The sequence below is a fragment of the Anolis carolinensis genome, unplaced genomic scaffold (genome assembly GCF_035594765.1).
Source record: "Anolis carolinensis isolate JA03-04 unplaced genomic scaffold, rAnoCar3.1.pri scaffold_13, whole genome shotgun sequence".
Classification (NCBI taxonomy): Eukaryota; Metazoa; Chordata; class Lepidosauria; order Squamata; family Dactyloidae; genus Anolis; species Anolis carolinensis.
This window is the reverse complement of record NW_026943824.1, coordinates 6443318-6464994: the sequence shown is the minus strand read 5'-3', so window position 1 is coordinate 6464994 and position 21677 is coordinate 6443318. Positions and strand designations below refer to the sequence as shown.

Below are 21677 nucleotides of genomic sequence, written 5' to 3'. Positions count from 1 at the left end.
CATATTCTGCCAGGGCATGTTCTGCTTCTTTGACTGCTTGTTTTGCTTGTTTTGCTATATACAAGTTTTACTTAAAGCAGTAATAAAGACAAACAGACTTGTAGACAATGGACACAGGACTTGACTTTCAGCAGACAGCACTCGACTCAACTCAGAACAGAACAGATCAGAACTGATGCAATCATCAATGCAAACACACTTGTGTCTGGACACTCCCCAGTTCCAGCCACACATCAAGGACATCACAGCTTCTCAGTAATTAACTCTTTCCAGACTATGTTACACTCTGGATGATGCAATCAGTATGCAATACAGGCAAGACACAAATTTCATTTAAACACAACCAATACACAAATCCCACATTAACAAGGGACACTTATAGACACCTATAGACCACTAGTGATTTTCAGACTGTTTAATAGGACACACTGAATGTGCCTTATTTATTTAGTATTCAGTAACTTCTGAATAAATTACTTCTTTGGCCTGGACCTTTAATTTCTCAGATTTAGAGAACTGCTGAAAGTGCTTCCACAGTGTTGCCTTCACCCAAAACAATGCTTCTGAACTATCAAGCTATCCAACTATTCTGGAAATGTTTCTCTCCACAGATTTTAATAATTATGACGTCTCCCCTTCCTCACTATGTCTTTCCTCTTATTCATCCAGGTGTTGGCTGCTATCATGACTGATGGCGAGAGGAGAGAACACTTCCAGCCACTGGCCAGCGACGAGGTCCGGGTCCCCATAGCCTCCGGCTCCGCCCCTGGGCAGGTGCCCCAATCTGGGGTGGAGAACGATGAGGACACCCTCAGTGCTTGCAAATCCCTCCAGGAAAGCTTTGTCTCATCAGTGGAGTCGCCCACCCGGGATCCAACCCAAGATGGAGAAAGCCCTTACCCTGCGCTGGCGTCCACCGTTTTCTTCTGCCTGGACCAGAAAACTCGGCCACGGAGCTGGTGCCTCAAACTGGTCTGTAACCCATATCCTTGGTGTCTTGGGAAAAGTTTTGGGTTCTTTCTTTCCATACTTCTGAGTTTGGTCAACTCAGGCTTCTCTTTGGAGAATGGCTGAGATTAAGGATTGTCTTATTGTAAAGTCTCCAGAGATGTTCATGGTTGAGGTTCTCCTCAAGCTTGTGGATGGGTTCTGTTCTTCTTCTTCTTTGAATCTACCTTTGGATGATATCTAAGTATTGTCTTGCTTATAAAATCTCCAAAGATGTTCATGGTTAAGATTCTCCCAAACTGGATTCACTTTGTTGATGGTTAGAGTTGTTCTTCTCTGAATCCACCTTTGGATGATATCTAAGTATCCTTTGGATGATATCTAAGTATTGTCTTGCTTATAAAGTCTCCAAAGCTGTTCATGGTTGAGATTTTCCTAAACTGGATTCACTTTGTTGATGTTTAGAGTTGTTCTTCTCTGAATCTACCTTTGGATGATATCTAAGTATTGTCATGCTTATAAAGTCTCCAAAGATGTTCATGGTTGAGGTTCTCCTCAAGCTTGTGGATGGGGGTCTGTTCTTCTTCCTTGAATCTACCTTTGGATGATATCTAAGTATTGTCTTGCTTATAAAGTCTCCAAAGATGGTCATGGTTGAGGTTCTCCTCAAGCTTGTAGATGGGGGTCTGTTCTTTTTCCTTGAATCCACCTTTGGATGATATCTAAGTATTGTCTTGCTTATAAAATCTCCAAAGATGTTCATGGTTGAGGTTCTCCTAAACTGGATTCACTTTGTTGATGGTTAGAGTTGTTCTTCTCTGAATCCACCTTTGGATGATATCTAAGTATTGTCTTGCTAATAAAATCTCCAAAGCTGTTCATGGTTGAGATTCTCCTAAACTGGATCCACTTTGTTGATGGTTAGAGTTGTTCTTCTCTGAATCCACCTTTGGATGATATCTAAGTATTGTCTTGCTAATAAAATCTTCAAAGATGTTCATGGTTGAGGTTCTCCTAAACTGGATCCACTTTGTTGACGGTTAGAGTTGTTCTTCTCTGAATCCACCTTTGGATGATATCTAAGTATTGTCTTGCTTATAAAGTCTCCAAAGATGTTCATGGTTGAGGTTCTCCTCAAGCTTGTGGATGGGTTCTGTTGTTCTTCTTCTTTGAATCTACCTTTGGATGATATCTAAGTATTGTCTTGCTTATAAAATCTCCAAAGATGTTCATGGTTGAGGTTCTCCTAAACTGGATTCACTTTGTTGATTATTACAGTTGTTGTCTGAATCCACCTTTGGATGATATCTAAGTATTGTCTTACTTATAAAGTCTCCAAAGCTGTTCATGGTTGAGATTTTTCTAAACTGGATTCACTTTGTGGATGGTTAGAGTTGTTCTTCTCTGAATCCACCTTTGGATGATATCTAAGTATTCTTTGGATGATACATAAGTATTGTCTTGCTTATAAAGTCTCCAAAGATGTTCATGGTTGACATTTTCCTAAACTGGGTTCACTTTGTGGATGGTCTCAGTTGTAGTTCTTCTTTGAATCCACCTTTGGATGTGATATCAGGATTGTCTTGCTTATAAAGTTTCCAAAGATGTTGGTGGTTGAGGTTCTTCTCAAGCAAATTCACTTTGTGGATGGATTCAGTTGTGATTCTTCTTTGAATTCACCTTTGGATGAGACATAACCATTGTCTTGCTTATAACGTCGCCAAAGATGTTCATGGTTGATGTTCTCCTAAACCACATTCACTTTGTGGATGGTTTTGTTTTTCTATTTGACTGGTTGTTATTCATTCAATCCAAACATGCCCAGGGAGGGGTGTTCAAAACATCATACAGTAATGTTTTCATGTTGCAACAGATGCATCATATTGTTTTGAGGGAATCTAGAGAAGACAGTGTTCTTGGCCAGGCAAAGCATGACTCCGTGAATGTGAAACTCATCTAGGCATTGGATTGAGCGTAACCATTTTGTAGTGGCAAAATACTATCAGTTTCTTCGGATTTCTGTCCAAGGTGTGCTTCTTTTTGCAATGTTGCCATTGGAAAGAGTGACAAAATGCAACAGTGAGCCATTGTGTTTTCTCCTTTGTACATAGTCCTGGGTTGTCTTCCAATTTAGTCTAAGAAAGACATAAACATTAGTGGGTTATATCTCCGCATTCGTAAAACGCAATGCTTTTTAGGTGGAGATCTCTAGGGGAGAAAAGTTGTATAAGTTACTTTTTCAACTCTAGATTCCATAATCCTTTAGCCAGCAAGGCCATATTCCAGACTCAGAAAATCAGAGGCCAAGAGTGTCACTTCTTCAAGCTCACAAACTTGTATGATGTCAAATATAACTGGGTTTTTTTCTAACTATGTATAGTTCCCTCTGTGTGTTTCCTTTCCCGGGATTGTGTATCCCAGGAGTAGCTCTTTGTATTGTTTGGATTGCAATTTCCACCATCCCTTGTTGATGGGGATCGTAGTCCATATGTTATGCAGTCAGTCCTTTCTATAGGTGCTAAAATAAGCATATTCCCAAGAACCAGCAACCTTCTACTACAATTCTGGGTGTGACAAGCTTGTCTAGTGCTCCTAATAGCATTAGCATAATAATATTATTAGCATACTAATAATATAATATATTGAATATACATATAATACTGATAATATAATGTAATAAAATATAATAATAATACACTATTATAATTGTATATTATATGTTGCATGTAGTATTACTAATAATATTGCAATATGGTGGTATAGTACAATATATAATGCTTATATTGTGCTATGCTGCGGTGAAGAGAAACGTCAGAGGTTTATTTAATTTATATTATTATATTATAACCGCTGCCACCAGATGTAATGGGGATTGTCCACGCTTGCCACCACTATGGGGAGATATAGCCACTAGCTACTTAGAGAGGAGACCTTTTAATTATTGTTTTTCTTCTTTCTTCTTGCTTGGTTTTGATGGTAAAATATATATGACAGAAGCTACGATGTTTAAAAGAACAATAACACGTTTATTCTGGCACAAAGCTTAATGGTTACAGTAACTTTCTCTTTAGAGGCACTTTGGTTAACAGTTGCAATGCTAGAATGAGGTGTTTCAAACTTTTTAAAATGTCACTTCTTTCTTTACTGCTCTAAACTGCAGTCACCCTATGAATTACAATCACAGATGATCTGTTCCTCATCAGGAGACAGACGATCTTAAAATAAGTTACCAAACTTATTTTAAATTGACTCAAAAATAAGCATTGGAGTCTCCCTGATCCCTTCAACTGAGGGCCAGTCTTCCCTGTACCTCATCAGGGCACAGACTAACTGCTTCTTTTTCAGACCTGCACTTCTCCACCAAAACGGCAGTTGGCTCCGCCCATTTCTCCATGGCAACCAACTCATGAGTGCAGAGTAACTGAAATATTGACCCTTTTAAAACACAATTAAACATGACATCTGTAAACTAAAAAATTCACACTTCGTTACATATGCTAATATAATTTATTGTATGTACATATAACTTGTAGGCTGCCCTGAGTCCCCTTCGGGGTGAGAAGGGTGGGATATAAATGTCAATAATAATAATTAATAATATGTTATGGAACAAGAGGCAGAGAGTTGTAGAAGTTGTTTTTTCTGATGTACCACAAACATTGGTATAAAAGAATGCAGAACACGAGTGCCTTGGGTGCTATGTGCCCCTATAGACCTCTCTATATGGACCCCAAATAGGACTGCATTCAAGTGGAGCATAGGTTGTGGGTGAACTACAACTCACATCATACCAGGTTAACCCTGAGAAATGTTATGTTGAGTAAATTGACACTCTCTTTGGCCCAGTTCCTTTTTGGAGCCAACCTAGGATTTTATCAAAGTATGTCTATTTTATGTGACCTTATTAGTTTTATGATTTGTTTTATTGTTGATTGATTTGTTTTATTGTTGTGTTTTGCATTGCTTGTTTGGCCTGGGCTTGGCCCCATGTAAGCCGGCCCGAGTCCCTTTGGGGAGATGGGGCGGGGTATAAAAATAAAATTATTATTATTATTATTATTAAATTTGCTCTGGATGAATCATGGGTGGGGTATATATGATATACAGGGCTAGGTTTTTGATCTGGAAATGGCTCCCCGTTGAGAAAGGTTTGCTCCTTTCCCAGTCAATTTGCAAATTTAGGCCTTGTGTGTTTGTTCTTTCGAAGCCACCCAAATGAGTATACGGCACAGCGGAGTTTGGGACGTATTCCAGGGCTCCTTTTTTTTTTGCAAGCTTACTCACAAGAAACGCTCTCCAAGCCTCATTCGTTTTGCAGAGGAGAAGGCAACCCGTGCCAGAAAAATGCACCACACAAAATGTCCCTTGGCATTGGAAGGCTCCCTTCTGTCCCTGGCTTCAGATGCCTCCAAAACCAAGAGAATGGGATGAAAAGCATGCCTTGGATCCAGGGGCGGGTCAACCGTTAGGCGAAGTAGGCAGTTGCCAAAGGCGCCATCCTCTGGGGGGCGCAGTTGAGGCACCTCAAAGTGCCCCTAATGTATAAGACTTCTATTATTATTATTATTATTATTATTATTATTATTATTATTATTTATTACGTCCAGGGTGGGAGAAAGGAAGAACTCTTGTCTGCTGGAGAGAGGTGTGGATTTTGCCATTGGCCACCTTGATTAGCATGTAATGGCCTTGCAGCTTCAAAGCCTGGTTGCTTTCTCCCTGGAGGCATCCTTGGTTGGGAGGTGTTAGCTAGCCCTGGTTGTTTCCTGTCTAATTCCTACATAACATTATTTATTTATTTATTTATTTATTTATTTATTTGCACTATTTATATTTCGCCCTTCTCACCACGAAGGGGACTCAGGGCGAATCACATTACACATATAAGGCAAACATTCAGTGCCTTAACATAGAACAGAGACAGAGACAAACGCAGGCTCCGAGCTGGCCTCGAACTCATGACCTCTTGGTCAGAGTGATTTGTTGCAGCTGGCTTCTCACCAACCTGCACCACAGCCCGGCCCCATTACCATGTATTGAACTGCTTATATTGTCTGTTTTGCCTGGGCTTGGCCCCATGTAAGCCGCCCCAAGTCCTCTTGGGGAGATGGGGCGGGGTATAAAATCATCATCATCATTATTATTATTATTATTATTATTATTATTATGTCCAGGGTGGGAGAAAGAAAGAAAGAACTATTAATTTGATGTTTAATAGGCTTTTCCTTAATCCCTCCTTATTATCTAACATTTTTGCTCATCCAACGCTTTTATTTTTCAGTGATTAGTTTGGGGAGGATGTACCAAAATTCTGTTCGCTTACACTTGAAAATTACCTAGGGCCGGCCCTGCTTGGATCCCATCAAAGGGAAGCTTTGAGAGACCCTTGGTTATAGGAAAGCGTGGCTAAACCTGCCCCTCTCCAACGGAGATGGGCTTAAACTCCAATCAAGGGATTTATAGTCCTTAATATCTGGATAATGGGAATGCGTAGTGTACTTTGGGGCATATTCATGGAAATGGATGGAGAATCCAAAGGAAATGATTGTGGGTGAAGAAACATTCTCAGTCTTTACTGTAAGACCATCGCCAGGCTTGAAAGCCAGGAACTTTTGGGGAATTTACCATAATAAAGGATCTGGAGAGGATGGATTCTACAATCTTGGTAGACCAGAAGTGACCTTGTATAGTTTCCAGTTGCCTTTTTGAAATAGTTTGGACTTTTGGTTTTAAGAGGTTCTGGATTGAAACCATCCCATTTGTGGTGGCAGTTTTGGGGACCTTTGGGGATCTTTTGGCATGAAATTTGCATGAAACCTGACCTTTGGAAGTGTTTAGAGATGCTTTGCAGACCACCAAATGAGAACATGAGGACTACATGTGGCCTTTGGGCCACGTTTTCGTCTCAGGATGAGTTTCTTTGATGTTGTACGAGGAGGTATTGAATTCTATTGCGCCAAATTGCTATATGTGTGTGTGTGCAAAGAAATCCTTGCAAAGTTGGTTTGGAAAGGGAACTCTGCAAAAGAGCTCAGCTTTGCAGAGGCAAGGCCACGCCTAAAAACAATGTATCTGTTTGATGGCGGGTGGCTGAGATTGTCAGTTGGGAATCTGGGCTTCAAGAGAGAGCACAGGAAAGTCAGGCTCTCTTGCTATGGTTGAGTAGCTGTTTTGAATATGCCATGCTGTATATATTGATGCTGATTGATTGGTTATTGATCTTATGCAACTACATGGACATTGTACGATTGCAGAACTGTTTTGTATTTCAACTCAACAAGCAAGAGTAAAGTTTCCTTTGTTCATTTCAAATTCCTCTGCCTGGTCTGAGTCTTTTGCACATGGTGTTAACTGGACGCTACTGATTCCGCTATACTCTCACCTGGTAACAAATTCCTCTATACCAGTGATTTTCAACCTTGATACAGTTCCTCATGTTGTGGTGACCCCCCAACCATAACTATCAATTTACTACTGTTATGAATCATGATGTAAGTTATCCAGGATGTATTTCCATTCACTGGACCAAATTTGGCACAAATACCCGATAGGTGGGGATGAGGGGGGTTGATTTTTGTCATTTGGGAGTTGTAGTTGTTGGGATTTATAGTTCACCAACAATCAAAGAGCATTCTAACTCCACCAATGATGGAATCGAACCAAACTTGGCACACAAACTCCCATGACCAACAGAAAATACTAAAAGGGTGTGATAGGCATTGACCTTGAGTTTGGGAGTTGTAGTTCACCTACATCCAGAGAGCACTGTGGACTCAAGCAATGGTGGATCTGGATCAAACTTGGCACAAATACTCAATATGTCCAAATGTGAACTCTGGTGGAGTTGTGGGAAAATAGACCGTGACATTTGGGAGTTGTAGTTTACCTTGTGTTTGGGAATTGTAGTTCACCTACTGTCGCACCTCGGTTAGCTTCACCTTGCTGGTTACACCAAACTGCACAAAGGTTGAAGTCTTTTTAGTTTATTAGAAAACTAGCTGTGCCCGGCCACGCGTTGCTGTGGCTTTTTTTAGGTGGTTCTGTGTCTTAGGGGGGGGGGGGGGGAGTCCTTTGTTGGGAGGTGTTAGGTGGCCCTGATTGTTTCCTGGATGTAATTCCTTTGTTTTCAGAGTGTTGCTCTTTATTTTGTGTTTTGAGATGAGAGAGTGATGAGCACCAAATGGGTTTGGACCTTCAAAGAGTGGGTGTTTCCCTGTTTGGTGGGGGGGGGGGAATCCTTTGTTGAGCGTAAGAATGTAGAGACATGGATGAGGGGTTGTGTTGTCAATTTTCTAGATTGGGGGGGGGGGGGCTTTAGTTTTGTTGTTTTGCCCGGTGGAGCGACGCCATTATCCTTTTATATATATAGATAGAAGATAAAAAGTTCTTTAAAAGCAAAAAATAAAGTTCCAAAAGATCTTTACAAAATAAAGCCTTAGAGAATAATACAGGAAATCATGAGGAATAAACAAGGTCCCATTAGAGCATGACAAAGTCCCAAGAACATGAACACAAAAGCTGCAAGATAATCCAGGCAAACGAGAGCTTGCTTCTTGGTTGAACAAAAGTTGCTTTGACAAAGGTTTGTCCCCAAACACTTTGCTTCAATACCCTTTGCAAAGCATGAAGGCATTTCTTTGGCCTCTGACCTCCTTCTTGTTTGCTATTCTCACACTCCTTCAAACCCTGAGTTCCAAACGGTCAGCTCGATCTAAAGATTCCGTTTCATCAAGGTCAGACTGCTTGTTAGTGTCAACCTGCTTGCTATCAGACTGAGAACTGTCCTCCTTTTCTGAGTCAATTTGCACCTGGCTAGTTTCAGTATCAGCAACATCATTCCTTGCTGTGGGAAAATGAACCAAAATGAACTCTCTGTTCCTCATCTTCTACAACAGGGACATTTTGAACCTGAATCCCATAATCCCCATCAGAGTCCATCTGAGGTTCCAGAATCCCAGAATCCCCATCAGAATCCATCTGAGGTTCCAGCACAACAAAGTGCTCCAAAAATGCTCCTCACACACACACATTCTCACACTCCTTCGAACCTTGAATTCCAAACGGTCAGCCTGATCTAAAGATTCCGTTTCATCAAGGTCAGACTCAGGGCCGGCCGGAGATAAATTTATATGTAAAGCGAGGGGGGAAATTGCGCCCCCCCACCGGCGCCGCGGGAGGCGTGGCCATGTGCCGCGGGAGGCACATGGCCACGCCTACCGCGGCGCCGGCGGGCCCCGCCTCCTGCTCCCTGGCCCCGCCTCTCACGTAGCGTGGGAGGCGGGGTCACGGCGAGCAGCGCGGGAGGCGGGGCCAGGGCTGGCCCCGCCTCCCGCGCAGCTCACCCCGACCCTGCCTCTCACCCAGCGTGAGAGGCGGGGCCGGGGCGCACAGGCCGGGAGGCAGGGCTCCGCCCAGACGGGGCCTTGCCTCCCGCCCCGCGCGGCCTGGGCTTTTCCAGGCAGGCCGACTGCACTGGAGGTCCCTGCAGGCCGCGATCGCGGCCTGCAGGGACCTTCGGTGCAGTCGGCCCGCCTGGAAAAGGCCAGACGGGCGAGGCTGAGCTGCATGGGAGGCAGGGCCAACCCTGGCCCCGCCTCCCACGCAGCTCACCCCGACCCCGCCTCTCACGCAACGTGAGAGGCGGGGCCGGGGCGCACAGGCCGGGAGGCAGGGCTCCGCCCAGACGGGGCCTTGCCTCCCGCCCCGCGCGGCCTGGGCTTTTCCAGGCAGGCCGACTGCACTGGAGGTCCCTGCAGGCCGCGATCGCGGCCTGCAGGGACCTTCGGTGCAGTCGGCCCGCCTGGAAAAGGCCAGACGGGCGAGGCTGAGCTGCGTGGGAGGCAGGGCCAACCCTGGCCCCGCCTCCCACGCAGCTCACCCCGACCCCGCCTCTCACGCAACGTGAGAGGCGGGGCTGGGGCGCACAGGCCGGGAGGCAGGGCTCCGCCCAGACGGGGCCTTGCCTCCCGCCCCGCGCGGCCTGGGCTTTTCCAGGCAGGTAGACTGCACCGGAGGTCCCTGCAGGCCGCGATCGCGGCCTGCAGGGACCTTCGGTGCAGTCTGCCCGCCTGGAAAAGGCCAGACGGGCGAGGCTGAGCTGCATGGGAGGCAGGGCCAACCCTGGCCCCGCCTCCCACGCAGCTCACCCCGACCCCGCCTCTCACGCAACGTGAGAGGCGGGGCCGGGGCGCACAGGCCGGGAGGCAGGGCTCCGCCCAGACGGGGCCTTGCCTCCCGCCCCGCGCGGCCTGGGCTTTTCCAGGCAGGTAGACTGCACCGGAGGTCCCTGCAGGCCGCGATCGCGGCCTGCAGGGACCTTCGGTGCAGTCTGCCCGCCTGGAAAAGGCCAGACGGGCAAGGCTGAGCTGCGCGGGAGGCGGGGCCAACCCTGGCCCCGCCTCCCACGCAGCTCACCCCGACCCCGCCTCTCACACAACGTGAGAGGCGGGGCCAGGGCGCACAGGCCGGCCATCCAGGGCCATCCCAGCCGGCCATGAGCTCGCTCGTCACCGAACAGGCCTTCCTGTTCGCCGGCGAGTGAGCTCATGGTCCCCGCTGGGAGGGGGGAAGCCTGACGGCGCCCCCCGGGCCCTGCGCCCGAGGCGGCCGCGTCAGCGGCCGCCTAGTAACAACCGGCCCTGGTCAGACTGCTTGTTAGTGTCAACCTGCTTGTTATCAGACTGAGAACTGTCCTCCTTTTCTGAGTCAATTTGCACCTGGCTAGTTTCAGTATCAGCAACAGCATTCCTTGCTGTGGGAAAATGAACCAAAATGAACTCTCTGTTCCTCATCTTCTACAACAGGGACATTTTGAACCTGATTTTGAACCTGAATCTCATAATCCCCATCAGAGTCCATCTGAGGTTCCAGCTGAGACACAGCCTACATCCAGAAAGTTCAAGCAATGATGGATTTGGACCAAACTTGGCACAAATAATATGTCCAAATGCGAATGCGTTTTATGATGTTCTTTGGTGACTCCTCTGACACCGCCTCGCAATCCCTCTAAAGGGATTGAGAAACGCTGCTCTATACGCAAGGGTTTGGGCCATAATTTTGGGTGGAACATGGGCAAAGCTTGGCCTCCTCTGACCCAAACATTTATTTTTTATTTATTTACAGTATTTATATTCTGCCCTTCTCACCCCGAAGGGGACTCAGGGCGGATTACAATGAACACATATATGGCAAACATTCAATGCCAACAGACAAACAACATATATAGACAGACACAGAGGTATTTAACATTTTTTTCCAGCTTCACGATTCCGGCCACAGGGGGAGCTGTTGCTTCACTGTCCACTAGTGGCTGTACTTCCTCATTCCTTTCCTCGTGTTTTGCTGGCAGTTTTATGATGTTGTAAATTAGTTAAATTAGCCTCCCGCATAAAGCGTCCCTAAATTTCCCTACTTGACAGATGCAACTGTCTTTCGGGGCTGCATAGGTCAACAGCAAGCCGGGCTATTTAATGGTCGGGGGCTTAACCCGACCCGGGCTTCGAACTCATGACCTCTCGGTCAGTAGTGATTTATTGCAGCTGGTTACTAGCCAGCTGCGCCACAGTCCGGCCATCTCCAAACTGGCCATTTGGATGAACCAAGAAAGCTTGCTTATTCTTAATCTTCTTATTCTCGTTCTTCTTTCTGGTTTCTGGATCTTGGCATAAGCTTTTTGTTGAATCTTGATGCTTTGGATCTTGGTCAAAGTCCCCACTGGCTATCCATGTCCTTCGTGTCCATCTCCGATGCCTCCCTGACCGGGTTTGCCTGTAATGAAAGCTTTAGAAGCGCGAGAGAGCGTTCAATGTTTATGTAAGAAGGCTTACACAGAGGATGCAGGTTGCCTTGTGGTTGGAAAATAATATATGGAGAGAGAGAGAGAAAGGTTTGCGGAAAGGATTAGCCTCTTGTCGAAAGCGTACCCAGCTATGCTCTGATGCTTTCCATTCAGAGACATTGGTTTGCAGAGGCATAAAGAGGAGAACATACTTCGATGACTTTCTCAATTTGGGCAACACAATATGTCCTTCAACTCATCACAATGTAAGGAAGGTGGTCCATCGGCGTTATGAAGCTCTCATTCGCTCAGTTATTGTCGTGTGGCTTTGAATCCATCCAACGTATGGGAAGCCATCATAGGGTTTTCTGGGGTTGAGAAGATGTGACTTCTCACTGGATGGGTTTCCATAGCCAACTTGGTCTCCAAAGTCATAGTCTAACACTCACACCATGACGCTTTGCTGGCTCACTCCGAAATAGTTTTAGAATTGGAATGAAACTAGTTACTGACCAATGTTTTCTTTTTCTTTTTTTTTGTCAAAATTTTATTATTGAAAGTTTTGTATTTAAGAATATGGAAAAAAAATAAAGTTTGCACATCGAAAGTGGGAGAACATTACTTGTTTATAGTAAAGTAGGAAATAAGTAAGAAAAAAAGGAGAAAAAAGAAAAACAGAAAAAAAGTTTGTTGACTTCCATCTAACTTTAACTGGTTCATCGTAAAAAAGGAAACTATATCTGTATATATATGTATATCTGTATTAGTACATATATATATCATAAAGAATTAGTAAATCATCACATCCCCTCAATAGTCTCAAAGATTGTATCTAATTCAGCAGATAGGGTCCAATTTCATTTGTTTAAATAATCCTTTACCAGGTCCCAATTAGTCTCTTTCTTTGGTAAACCTTGACTTGAAGATAACCAATATGTGAGTTTATCCATGTTCACTACCTCCATAACTTTATTTAGCCATTCCTCCTTGTTCGGAATCTCCTTTTGTCTCCAAAACCTGGCACATGTTGTTCTGGCGGCAGTGACCAAGTAACTGAACAAAATCTCTTTGTTTTTGTCCTGATCGATGTCTAACATTCCCAATAAGAAAAACACCGATTCTCTTTTAATTTTTAACTTTAAAATGGTCTGTATAGCTTCGTTAATGTCTCTCCAGTAAAGTTGAGCTTTTGGGCATGTCCACCATGTATGAAAAAAAGTGCCCGTCAGTTGCTCACACTTCCAACATTTGTCAGATGCATTCTTGTAACATTTAGAAATTTTGTAGGGGGTGGTATACCACCTATATTGCATTTTTAGCCAATTCTCTCGCATATCATATGCATAAGTATATCTGAGACCCTGGTTCCAGATCTTCTCCGAGCTTTTCAATTGAATCTGGTGCCCCACATTCTGAGCCCATTTTACCATACATTCCTTTATCTGATTTTCTACTGTTTTCTAATGTTTTCACCTGGCTCTGAAATGTAGAGAATACTGAAGTATCTCCAGTGCATAAGCCCAAGACATCAATTTTGTGGTTCATTCTGACTTTTAAAGGACGGATCCAAAGGTGCTCAATGTCCAAAGTTGTTCCCAAACATTGGTCTTCCAGATGTATAGGTTAAAGTAAAGCATTTCCCCTGACATTAAGTCCAGTTGTGTCCAACTCTGGGGTTGGTGCTCATCTCCATTTCTAAGTCGAAGAGCCAGTATTGTCCATAGACACCTCCAAGGTCTTGTGGCTGGTATAACTGCATGAAGCACCATTACCTTCCCGCCGGAGCGGTGCCTATTGATCTACTCACATTTGTGTCATGATCTCCGATCTTTGACATCTCCGGACGCAAAGAACAGATGCCAGTCATAAAACGGGCCAGCCATAAAACCTCAATTACCCTCTGGGATGTGAGAGCCCCTATATAAATGGGCTACAGAGAAGATTCTGGTATTCTGTACAATAAAACCTGTTGGAATCTACCAGCGTGTGTCTTGGTGCTTTCTTCTGGTGGAAGACTTACCCATAACATAACAGGAAGAAGAGAATCTCACAATTTGCATGTTTTCGAACTGCTAGGTTGGCAGAAGCTGGGGCTAACAGCGGGCGCTCATTCCGCTCCCGGGATTTGAACCTGGGACCTTTTGGTCCACAAGTACAGCAGCTCAGCGCTTTAACACACTATGCCACCAGGGGCCCCATTACCTTCCCGCTGGAGCAGTACCTATTGATCTACTCACATTTGCATGTTTTCGAACCGCTAGGTTGACAGAAGCTGGGGCTAACATCTGGAGCTCACTCCATTCCCGGGATTCAAACCGTCGACATTTCGGTCAGCAAGTTCAGCACCTCAGTGGGTTTACTCTTCTAGATGTATCGGACTTTGTTTTTCACCATTCTTGAAATGGCTAAAGCTTCTGGGAGCTGAAGTCCAAAATATTTGAAGGACCAAAATTTGGGAGCCATGGTTTTAATGTTCAAACTAAAACCCAGAGCAGAATCATTGCTCTCTGTAATGTCGGCAATTCATCTGGTGGCAGAAGGTCGTTCCTGACCAGCAATATTGGGACAATGTGTTGTCGAAGGCTTTCATGGCCAGAATCACAGGGTTATTGTGTGTTTTCCGGGCTGTCTGGCCATGTTCCAGAAGCATTCTCTCCTGACGTTTTGCCCTCATCTATGGCAGGCATCCTCAGAGGTTGTGGGGTTATTATTATTATTGTGTTGCCAAAGGCTTTCATGGCTGGAATCACAGGGTTGTTGTGTGTTTTCCGGGCTGTCTGGCCATGTTCCAGAAGCATTCTCTCCTGACGTTTTGCCCTCATCTATGGCAGGCATCCTCAGAGGTTGTGAGGTTGTTATTATTATTATTATTATTATTATTATTATTATTATTATTATTATGGTGTTGCCGAAGGCTTTCATGACTGGAATCACAGGGTTGTTGTGTGTTTTCCAGGCTGTGTGGCCATGTTCCAGAAGTATTCTCTCCTGACGTTTCGCCCACATCTATGGCAGAAATCCTCAGAGGTTGTGAGGTTGTTATTATTATTATTATTATTATTATTGTGATGCGAAAGGCTTTCATGGCCAGAATCACAGGGTTCTTGTGTGTCTTCCAGGCTGTGTGGCCATGTTCCAGAAGTATTCTCTCCTGACATTTCGCCCACATCTATGGCAGAAATCCTCAGAGGTTGTGAAGTTATTATTATTATTATTGTGTTGCCAAAGGCTTTCATGGCTGGAATCACAGGGTTGTTGTGTGTTTTCCGGGCTGTCTGGCCATGTTCCAGAAGCATTCTCTCCTGACATTTCGCCCACATCTTTGGCAGGCATCCTCAGAGGTTGTGAGGTTATTATTATTATTATTATTGTGTTGCCGAAGGCTTCCATGGCTGGAATCACAGGGTTGTTGTGTGTTTTCTGGGCTGAATGGCCGTATTCCAGAAGTATTTTCTCCTGACATTTCGCCCACATCTATGGCAGGCATCCTCAGAGGTTGTGAGGTTATTTATTATTATTATTATTATTATTATTATTATTATTATTATTACTATTATTATTATTGTGTTGCCGAAGGCTTTCATGGCCAGAATCACAGGTTTGTTTTGTGTTTTTTGGGCTGTATGGCCATGTTCCAGAAGTATTCTCTCCTGACGTTTCGCCCACATCTGTGGCAGAAGTTGTGAGGTATATTTGGACATCTTGAATGTAAAGCATTGGAGAGTCTTGACTTGCAGTTCTTGGACATCTTCCAAGTCGATCTTTGTGGCTAGAGAAGTGGAAGATCTTGCTACAGTTGCATTGTTTCAATCAAGGAAGCCACGGGTGAGTTGAGTTTGTAAGATCTGAGCAGGGCTGTGGTTGACCAGAAGTTCTTGGAGATCATTCAACAAAGAATATTTCCCCAATATTTTGGGTTTTCCTCTGGAATACATATTTTAAGTGACTGCTAGAGTAACAAAGGATGCTTAGTGTTTGCAACAAAGCCAAGAATGGCCTCCGGATTGAAGCCATAGCGAAGCGGAACGTGCGGCATCTGCCTGGTCCCTGCCAGGGCCTTGCAGCGTTGTGTCCTGCCAGCAGAATGAGGTGCATTATTTATTGAAATGATGAGTATCGATCGGGCCTTAGTTAAGCCATAGAACGGTGAGATGTATGTAAAACCAGCTCTTCCGGGCCTCCCTTGGCAACGGGGAGGGGGTGCGGGGCCACCGATACAGGAAGCCGCCTGTAATATCCTTTGCAAGGAGGAATCAGACAAATGATTCCAGGCCAGGTTTATGGTCTCGGCGGTTCTGTTGGCTTTGCAAATTGCTTCTGCTTGCATATCCATTTTTTTCCAATTTAATAGCATTTGGTAGGAAAGATCTGATGCAGTTGCAAGAAAAAGGAGCCAAGGAAAGGATGGCAGAAGGGCCAAGCTGGGCATTAAATCCGCTGGGCCTTTTAGTCTGACTTTTAAGTTGTCTGTTCCAAAAAGTATTTGGAGATGGGCATCGAGTTTGGCCTGTGGCTTGAGTGTGGGATCAGAACTCTAAGAGACCTGGGTTCAAATCCCTCCTCAGCCTTGGAAACGCACTAGATGACCTCAGGCAAGTCACATTCTCTCAGCCTCAGATGTCACTCCAGGACAGGATCATTTGGCTTCTGTATGGCCATGTTCCAGAAGCATTCTCTTCTGACGTTTTGCCCACTTCTATGGCAGGCATCCTCAGAGACTATGAGTTATATTGGAAACTAGGCAAGTGGGGTTTATAGATCTGTGGAAAGTCCAGGTTGCAAGAAAGAACTGTCTGTTGGAGGCAAGTGTGAATGTTACAATTACACTTTAATATACAGTAGAGTCTCACTTATCCAACACTCACTTATCCAACGTTCTGGATTATCCAACACATTTTTGTATCCAACAATGTTTTCAATATATTGCGATATTTTGGTGCTAAATTCGTAAATACAGTAATTACTACATAGCATTACTGCGTATTGAAATACTTTTTCTGTCAAATTTGTTGTATAACATGATGTTTTGGTGCTTAATTTGTAAAATCATAACCTAATTTGATGTTTAATAGGCTTTTCCTTGATGCCTCCTTATTATCCAACATATTCGTTTATCCAACATTCTGCCGGCCCGTTTATGTTGGATAAGTGAGACTCTACTGTATTGGGTTTATGGTTCCCATTCCCTTGATCAGGTTGTGTAAGTGTTATTTATTGCTATATAATTGTATTGTCTTACCTTGTTTAATAATGTGTTATTACGTTGCTATGTAATGTATGTGTTGTTTTTATGATTGGAAACCGCCCTGAGTCCCATCCGGGAGATAGGGCGGTATATAAATAATAATAATAATAATAATAATGATTATTATTATTATTATTATTATTATTTTATGACACAGCAAACAAGATAGATATGCTGGATGTTGTATCACAAAATCACAAGTCGAACATTTCCCAAGTGTCTAGGACTGTGTGATGTATATTATTATTATTATTATTATTATTATTATTATTATTATTATTATTATTATGACACAGCAAACAAGATAGATATTGCTGGATTTTGTATCACAAAATCACAAGTCGAACACTTCCCAAGTGTCTAGGACTGTGTGATGTATATAATTATTATTATTATTATTATTATGACACAGCAAACAAGATAGATATGCTGCATTTTGTATCACAAAATCACAAGTCGAACACTTCCCAAGTGTCTAGGACTGTGTGATGTATTTTTGGATGATGCGTGTAGATTATTATTATTATTATTAATCACCTTGATTAGCATTGAATAGCCTTGCAGCTTCAAAGCCTGGTTGATTCCTGCCTGGGAGGATCCTTTGTCGGGAGCTTTAGCCAGGCTTTGAAGCTGCAAGGCTTTTCAATGCTAATCAAGGTGATTACCTGCAACGTTCACACTTGCCTCCAACAGGCAGAGTTTTCTCTCCCACCCTGGACCTTATTCCACAGATACAGTAGAGTCTCACTTATCCAACATAAATGGGCCGGCAGAATGTTGGATAAGCGAATAAGTTGGATAATAAGGAGGCATTAAGGAAAAGCCTATTAAACATCAAATTAGGTTATGATTTTACAAATGAAGCACCAAAACATCATGTTAGACAACAAATTTGGCAGAAAAAGTAGTTCAATACGCAGTAATGCTATGTAGTAATTACTGTATTTATGAATTTAGCACCAAAATATCACGATATATTGAAAATATTGACTACAAAAATGCGTTGGATAATCCAGAACGTTGGATAAGCAAGTGTTGGATAAGTGAGACTCTACTGTATATAAATCCCACTTGCTTAGTTTCCAATATACCTCACAACCTCTGAGGATGCCTACCATAGATGTGGGAGAAACATCAGAAGAGAATGCTTCTGGAATAAAGCTATACTGCCCGGAAAACTCAAAGCAACCCAGCAATTCTGGCTGTGAAAGCCTTCGACAACACATTTTCTTCGACAACACATATCTGTAGAAGGTCCAGGGTGGGAGAAAGAACTTTTCTTTGAAGCAGGTGTGAATGTTGTAATTAATCACCTTGATTAGCATTTAATGGCCCTGTGGCTTCAAGACCTGGCTTCTTCTTGCCTGGGAGAATATTTTTTTTGGGAGGAGTTAGCTGTCCCTGATTGTTTACTGTCTGGATTTCTTCTGTTTTCAGAGTGTTGTTCTTTATTTATTGTCCTGATTTTAGAGGGTTTTTTTTAAATACTGAGGGCTATCTGGGTTATCTAAATCCACACTGCCCTATATCCCTGTTCAAGGTTTAGTGCTAAATTCGCAAATATAGTAATTCCTACATAACATTACCATGTATTGAACTGCTTTTTCTATTGATTTGTTGTAAAACATGATGTTTTGGTGCTTAATTTGTAAAATCATAATGTAATTTGATGTTTAATAGGCTTTTCCTTTATCTTTCCTTATTATCCAACATTTTCGCTTATCCAACGCTTTTATTTTTCAGTGATTGGTTTGGGGGAGGGGGGGGCGCCAAAATTCTGTTCGCCTACACTTGAAAAATACCTAGGGCTAAAGTAAGAAGTAAGAATTCACTAATAATTCTAGGGAGCGTAAGAAGAAACGAATGAAGATAAAGAAAGAAGAAGGAAACAAATGAAAGATACCTCATCGGGAAAGCTGGGAAGTCCCAGATGTTTTTAAGTTTACTACTTTTTACATTTGATGCTGTGTTTTTTTTTCTCTTTTTCTTTCTCTTTTATGCTTTTCTTTCTCTTTTTCCCCTTTTCTACCTCTCTTTCTCCCCACGCCTATCTCTTCCCCTTCCCACTACACCGTCTTACCTGCCTATTACCCATATATTTTAAAGTATTGTATGAAAATTTTCAATTATAAAAAAAAAAATACCTAGGGCTGGCTCTGAGAAAGGGACTTCTTCTCAACTTTTGCTCCAGTTCCTTCTCGTTCCCCCAGGCTCCCGAATGCGAGAGAGATGCCTCAATCTCAGCTGGAGATGCAATCATGCTTTGGGGGGAAATTGGCTTGGGTTTCGGCTCTCAGCAGCTGTTCCCGGGCTCCTTCCTCCTCCTCCTCCTCCTCTCCCCGTCCTCTTCCTTGCCAGGCTGCTTTCCATCCATCCCGAGGAGCAACGGATGGAGGAGCCAAGGGCGCATGGCGTGTGGCTTGGCCTGGAATCTCGGGCGCCACATGCCGCAGATAGCGGAGAGATGCCTTCGCGCTTGTGTCGGGCCAGCGGCTCCCAAGCTGGATGCAGAGCAAAGCCCTTCTTCCCTTCGAAGGGAGGAACATTTGGGAGGAGGGCAGACATAATAATAATAATAATAATAAAACTTTATTTATACCCCGCCACCATCTCCCCAACGGGGACTCGGGGCGGCTCACATGGGGCCATGCCCAAGACAATACAATAGACAAAATATAAAAACAACATATCAGAATGCAATTAAACAATGCAACAATAACACTACACAATACAGAACAAAAAAGCAGAACGTAGCATAACATAACAAGGGCGGGCCGCATGGACACAAGGTTAAAAACTCGGGGTAAGAAGAGATAAGAATAAAACCATGGGGAACAGGGTCTACAGAATACATGTTGGGGAGAGAAACACAGGAGGATCTCCAACACTGAAAGGGACAAGCCACCCGCTTTTGAAATAGCTGCAAAATATTATTTCCATACACTTGCTGGAGTGCATCTCCACCGTGGAATGAATGCAGTTTGACGCCACTTTAACCGCCATGACTCAATGCAAAGGCATCATGGATGTTAGAGTTTTACAAGGGCTGCATCTCCCCTATAGAATAACAGTCCTATAACCCTGATAGCGTAGTCCTATGGGGACCTGGGAGTTGTAGTTTGACCCTTCTTTTGCCCAAATGTGCCGGTGCCTTGCCAAACATAGCAATGATCTCAAACCTACAATGGAGATGCACCCTATGACTCCAAAGACCAGGGTTCTAATAATAATAATAATAATAATAATAATAATAATAATAATAATTGTGCGGTTTTCTGGCATTGTATATTTCTGCCGCTTCTGTGACTGTTCATTTGGGTTTTGATGATTCCGTAGCCAACTTGTCGATGGATGTCCAGAATGAGCAGCATCCACCGCGGTCCTTTTTATCCTGGGCGAAGACCGAGCCAGTATAGACTTCGTTTTGGTTCGATTCTCCATAATGCTAATGGGTTAGGTGCTCGTAGTTCTGCTCCTCAGCTGAGGCCTCTCTGGCTTGGTTGGACCTACCGGTAGTTACACTACCGCCAGCACAGCCCTCAGTCATCATTGGAGCAGCTAAGCCCCCCCCCACCACGTCAAGGTGGCATCTGCGGAGGGGTCAAGGGGTCAGTCCTAGACACTTGGGAAGTGTTCGACTTGTGATTTTGTGAAACGAAATCCAGCATATCTATCTTGTTTGCTGTGTCATACAACGTCGTTGTGTCAATAATAATAATAATAATAATAATAATAATAATAATAATAATAATAATGGTGATCCCGGTGGTGATCGGCACACTGGGTGCCGTGCCAAAAGATCTCAGCCGGCATTTGGAAACAATAGACATTCACAAAATCACGATCTGCCAACTGCAAAAGGCCACCCTGCTGGGATCTGCGCGCATCATCCGAAAATACATCACACAGTCCTAGACACTTGGGAAGTGTTCGACTTGTGATTTTGTGATACGAAATCCAGCATATCTATCTTGTTTGCTGTGTCATAATAAAATAATAATGATAATAAGCAGACAAAAAACCAGTACAAGAAAACCGCACTACAAACTAGAGCTGACAGCTGCCACAACCAAACATTGCATGGAAAGTTCCTTGACAAAATTGAAGGAAAAGCTGATAAGGAGAAGACCTGGCTCTGGCTCACGAATGGGACCCTGAAGAAGGAGACACAAGGCCTGAGGAGCAAGACATCAGGACAAAGGCCATTAGGCCAAGATCGAAAAATCAGCTGATGACCCAAAATGCAGACTATGCAAGGAAGCCGATGAAACCATGGATCATATCCTCAGCTGCTGTAAGAAAATTGCACAGACAGACTACAAACAGAGGCACAACTATGTGGCCCAAATGATTCATTGGAAAATGAGCACGAAAAGATACTGTGGGACTTCCGAATCCAGACTGACAAAGTTCTGGAACACAACACACCAGACATCACAGTTGTGGAAAAGAAAAAGGTTTGGATCATTGATGTCACCATCCCAGGTGACAGTCGCATTGGCGAAAAACAACAGGAAAAACTCAGCCGCTATCAGGACCTCAAGATTGAACTTCAAAGACTCTGGCAGAAACCAGTGCAGGTGGTCCCGGTGGTGATGGGCACACTGGGTGCCGTGCCAAAAGATCTCAGCCGGCATTTGGAAAGAATAGACATTGACCAAATTACGATCTGCCAACTGCAAAAGGCCACCCTACTGGGATCTGCAC

At 43.8% G+C, this 21677-nt stretch overlaps 1 protein-coding gene across 1 annotated transcript in view; it reads left to right on the top strand.

Moving 5' to 3' along the window:
- Positions 1–21677, top strand: part of LOC100552814 (voltage-dependent T-type calcium channel subunit alpha-1H) — a 233250-nt gene that overhangs the window by 8108 nt on the left and 203465 nt on the right. Inside the window, 1 exon segment of the mRNA XM_062964569.1 lies at positions 670–983. Coding sequence (XP_062820639.1) covers positions 685–983 — 299 coding nt within the window. The 5' untranslated portion in view covers positions 670–684.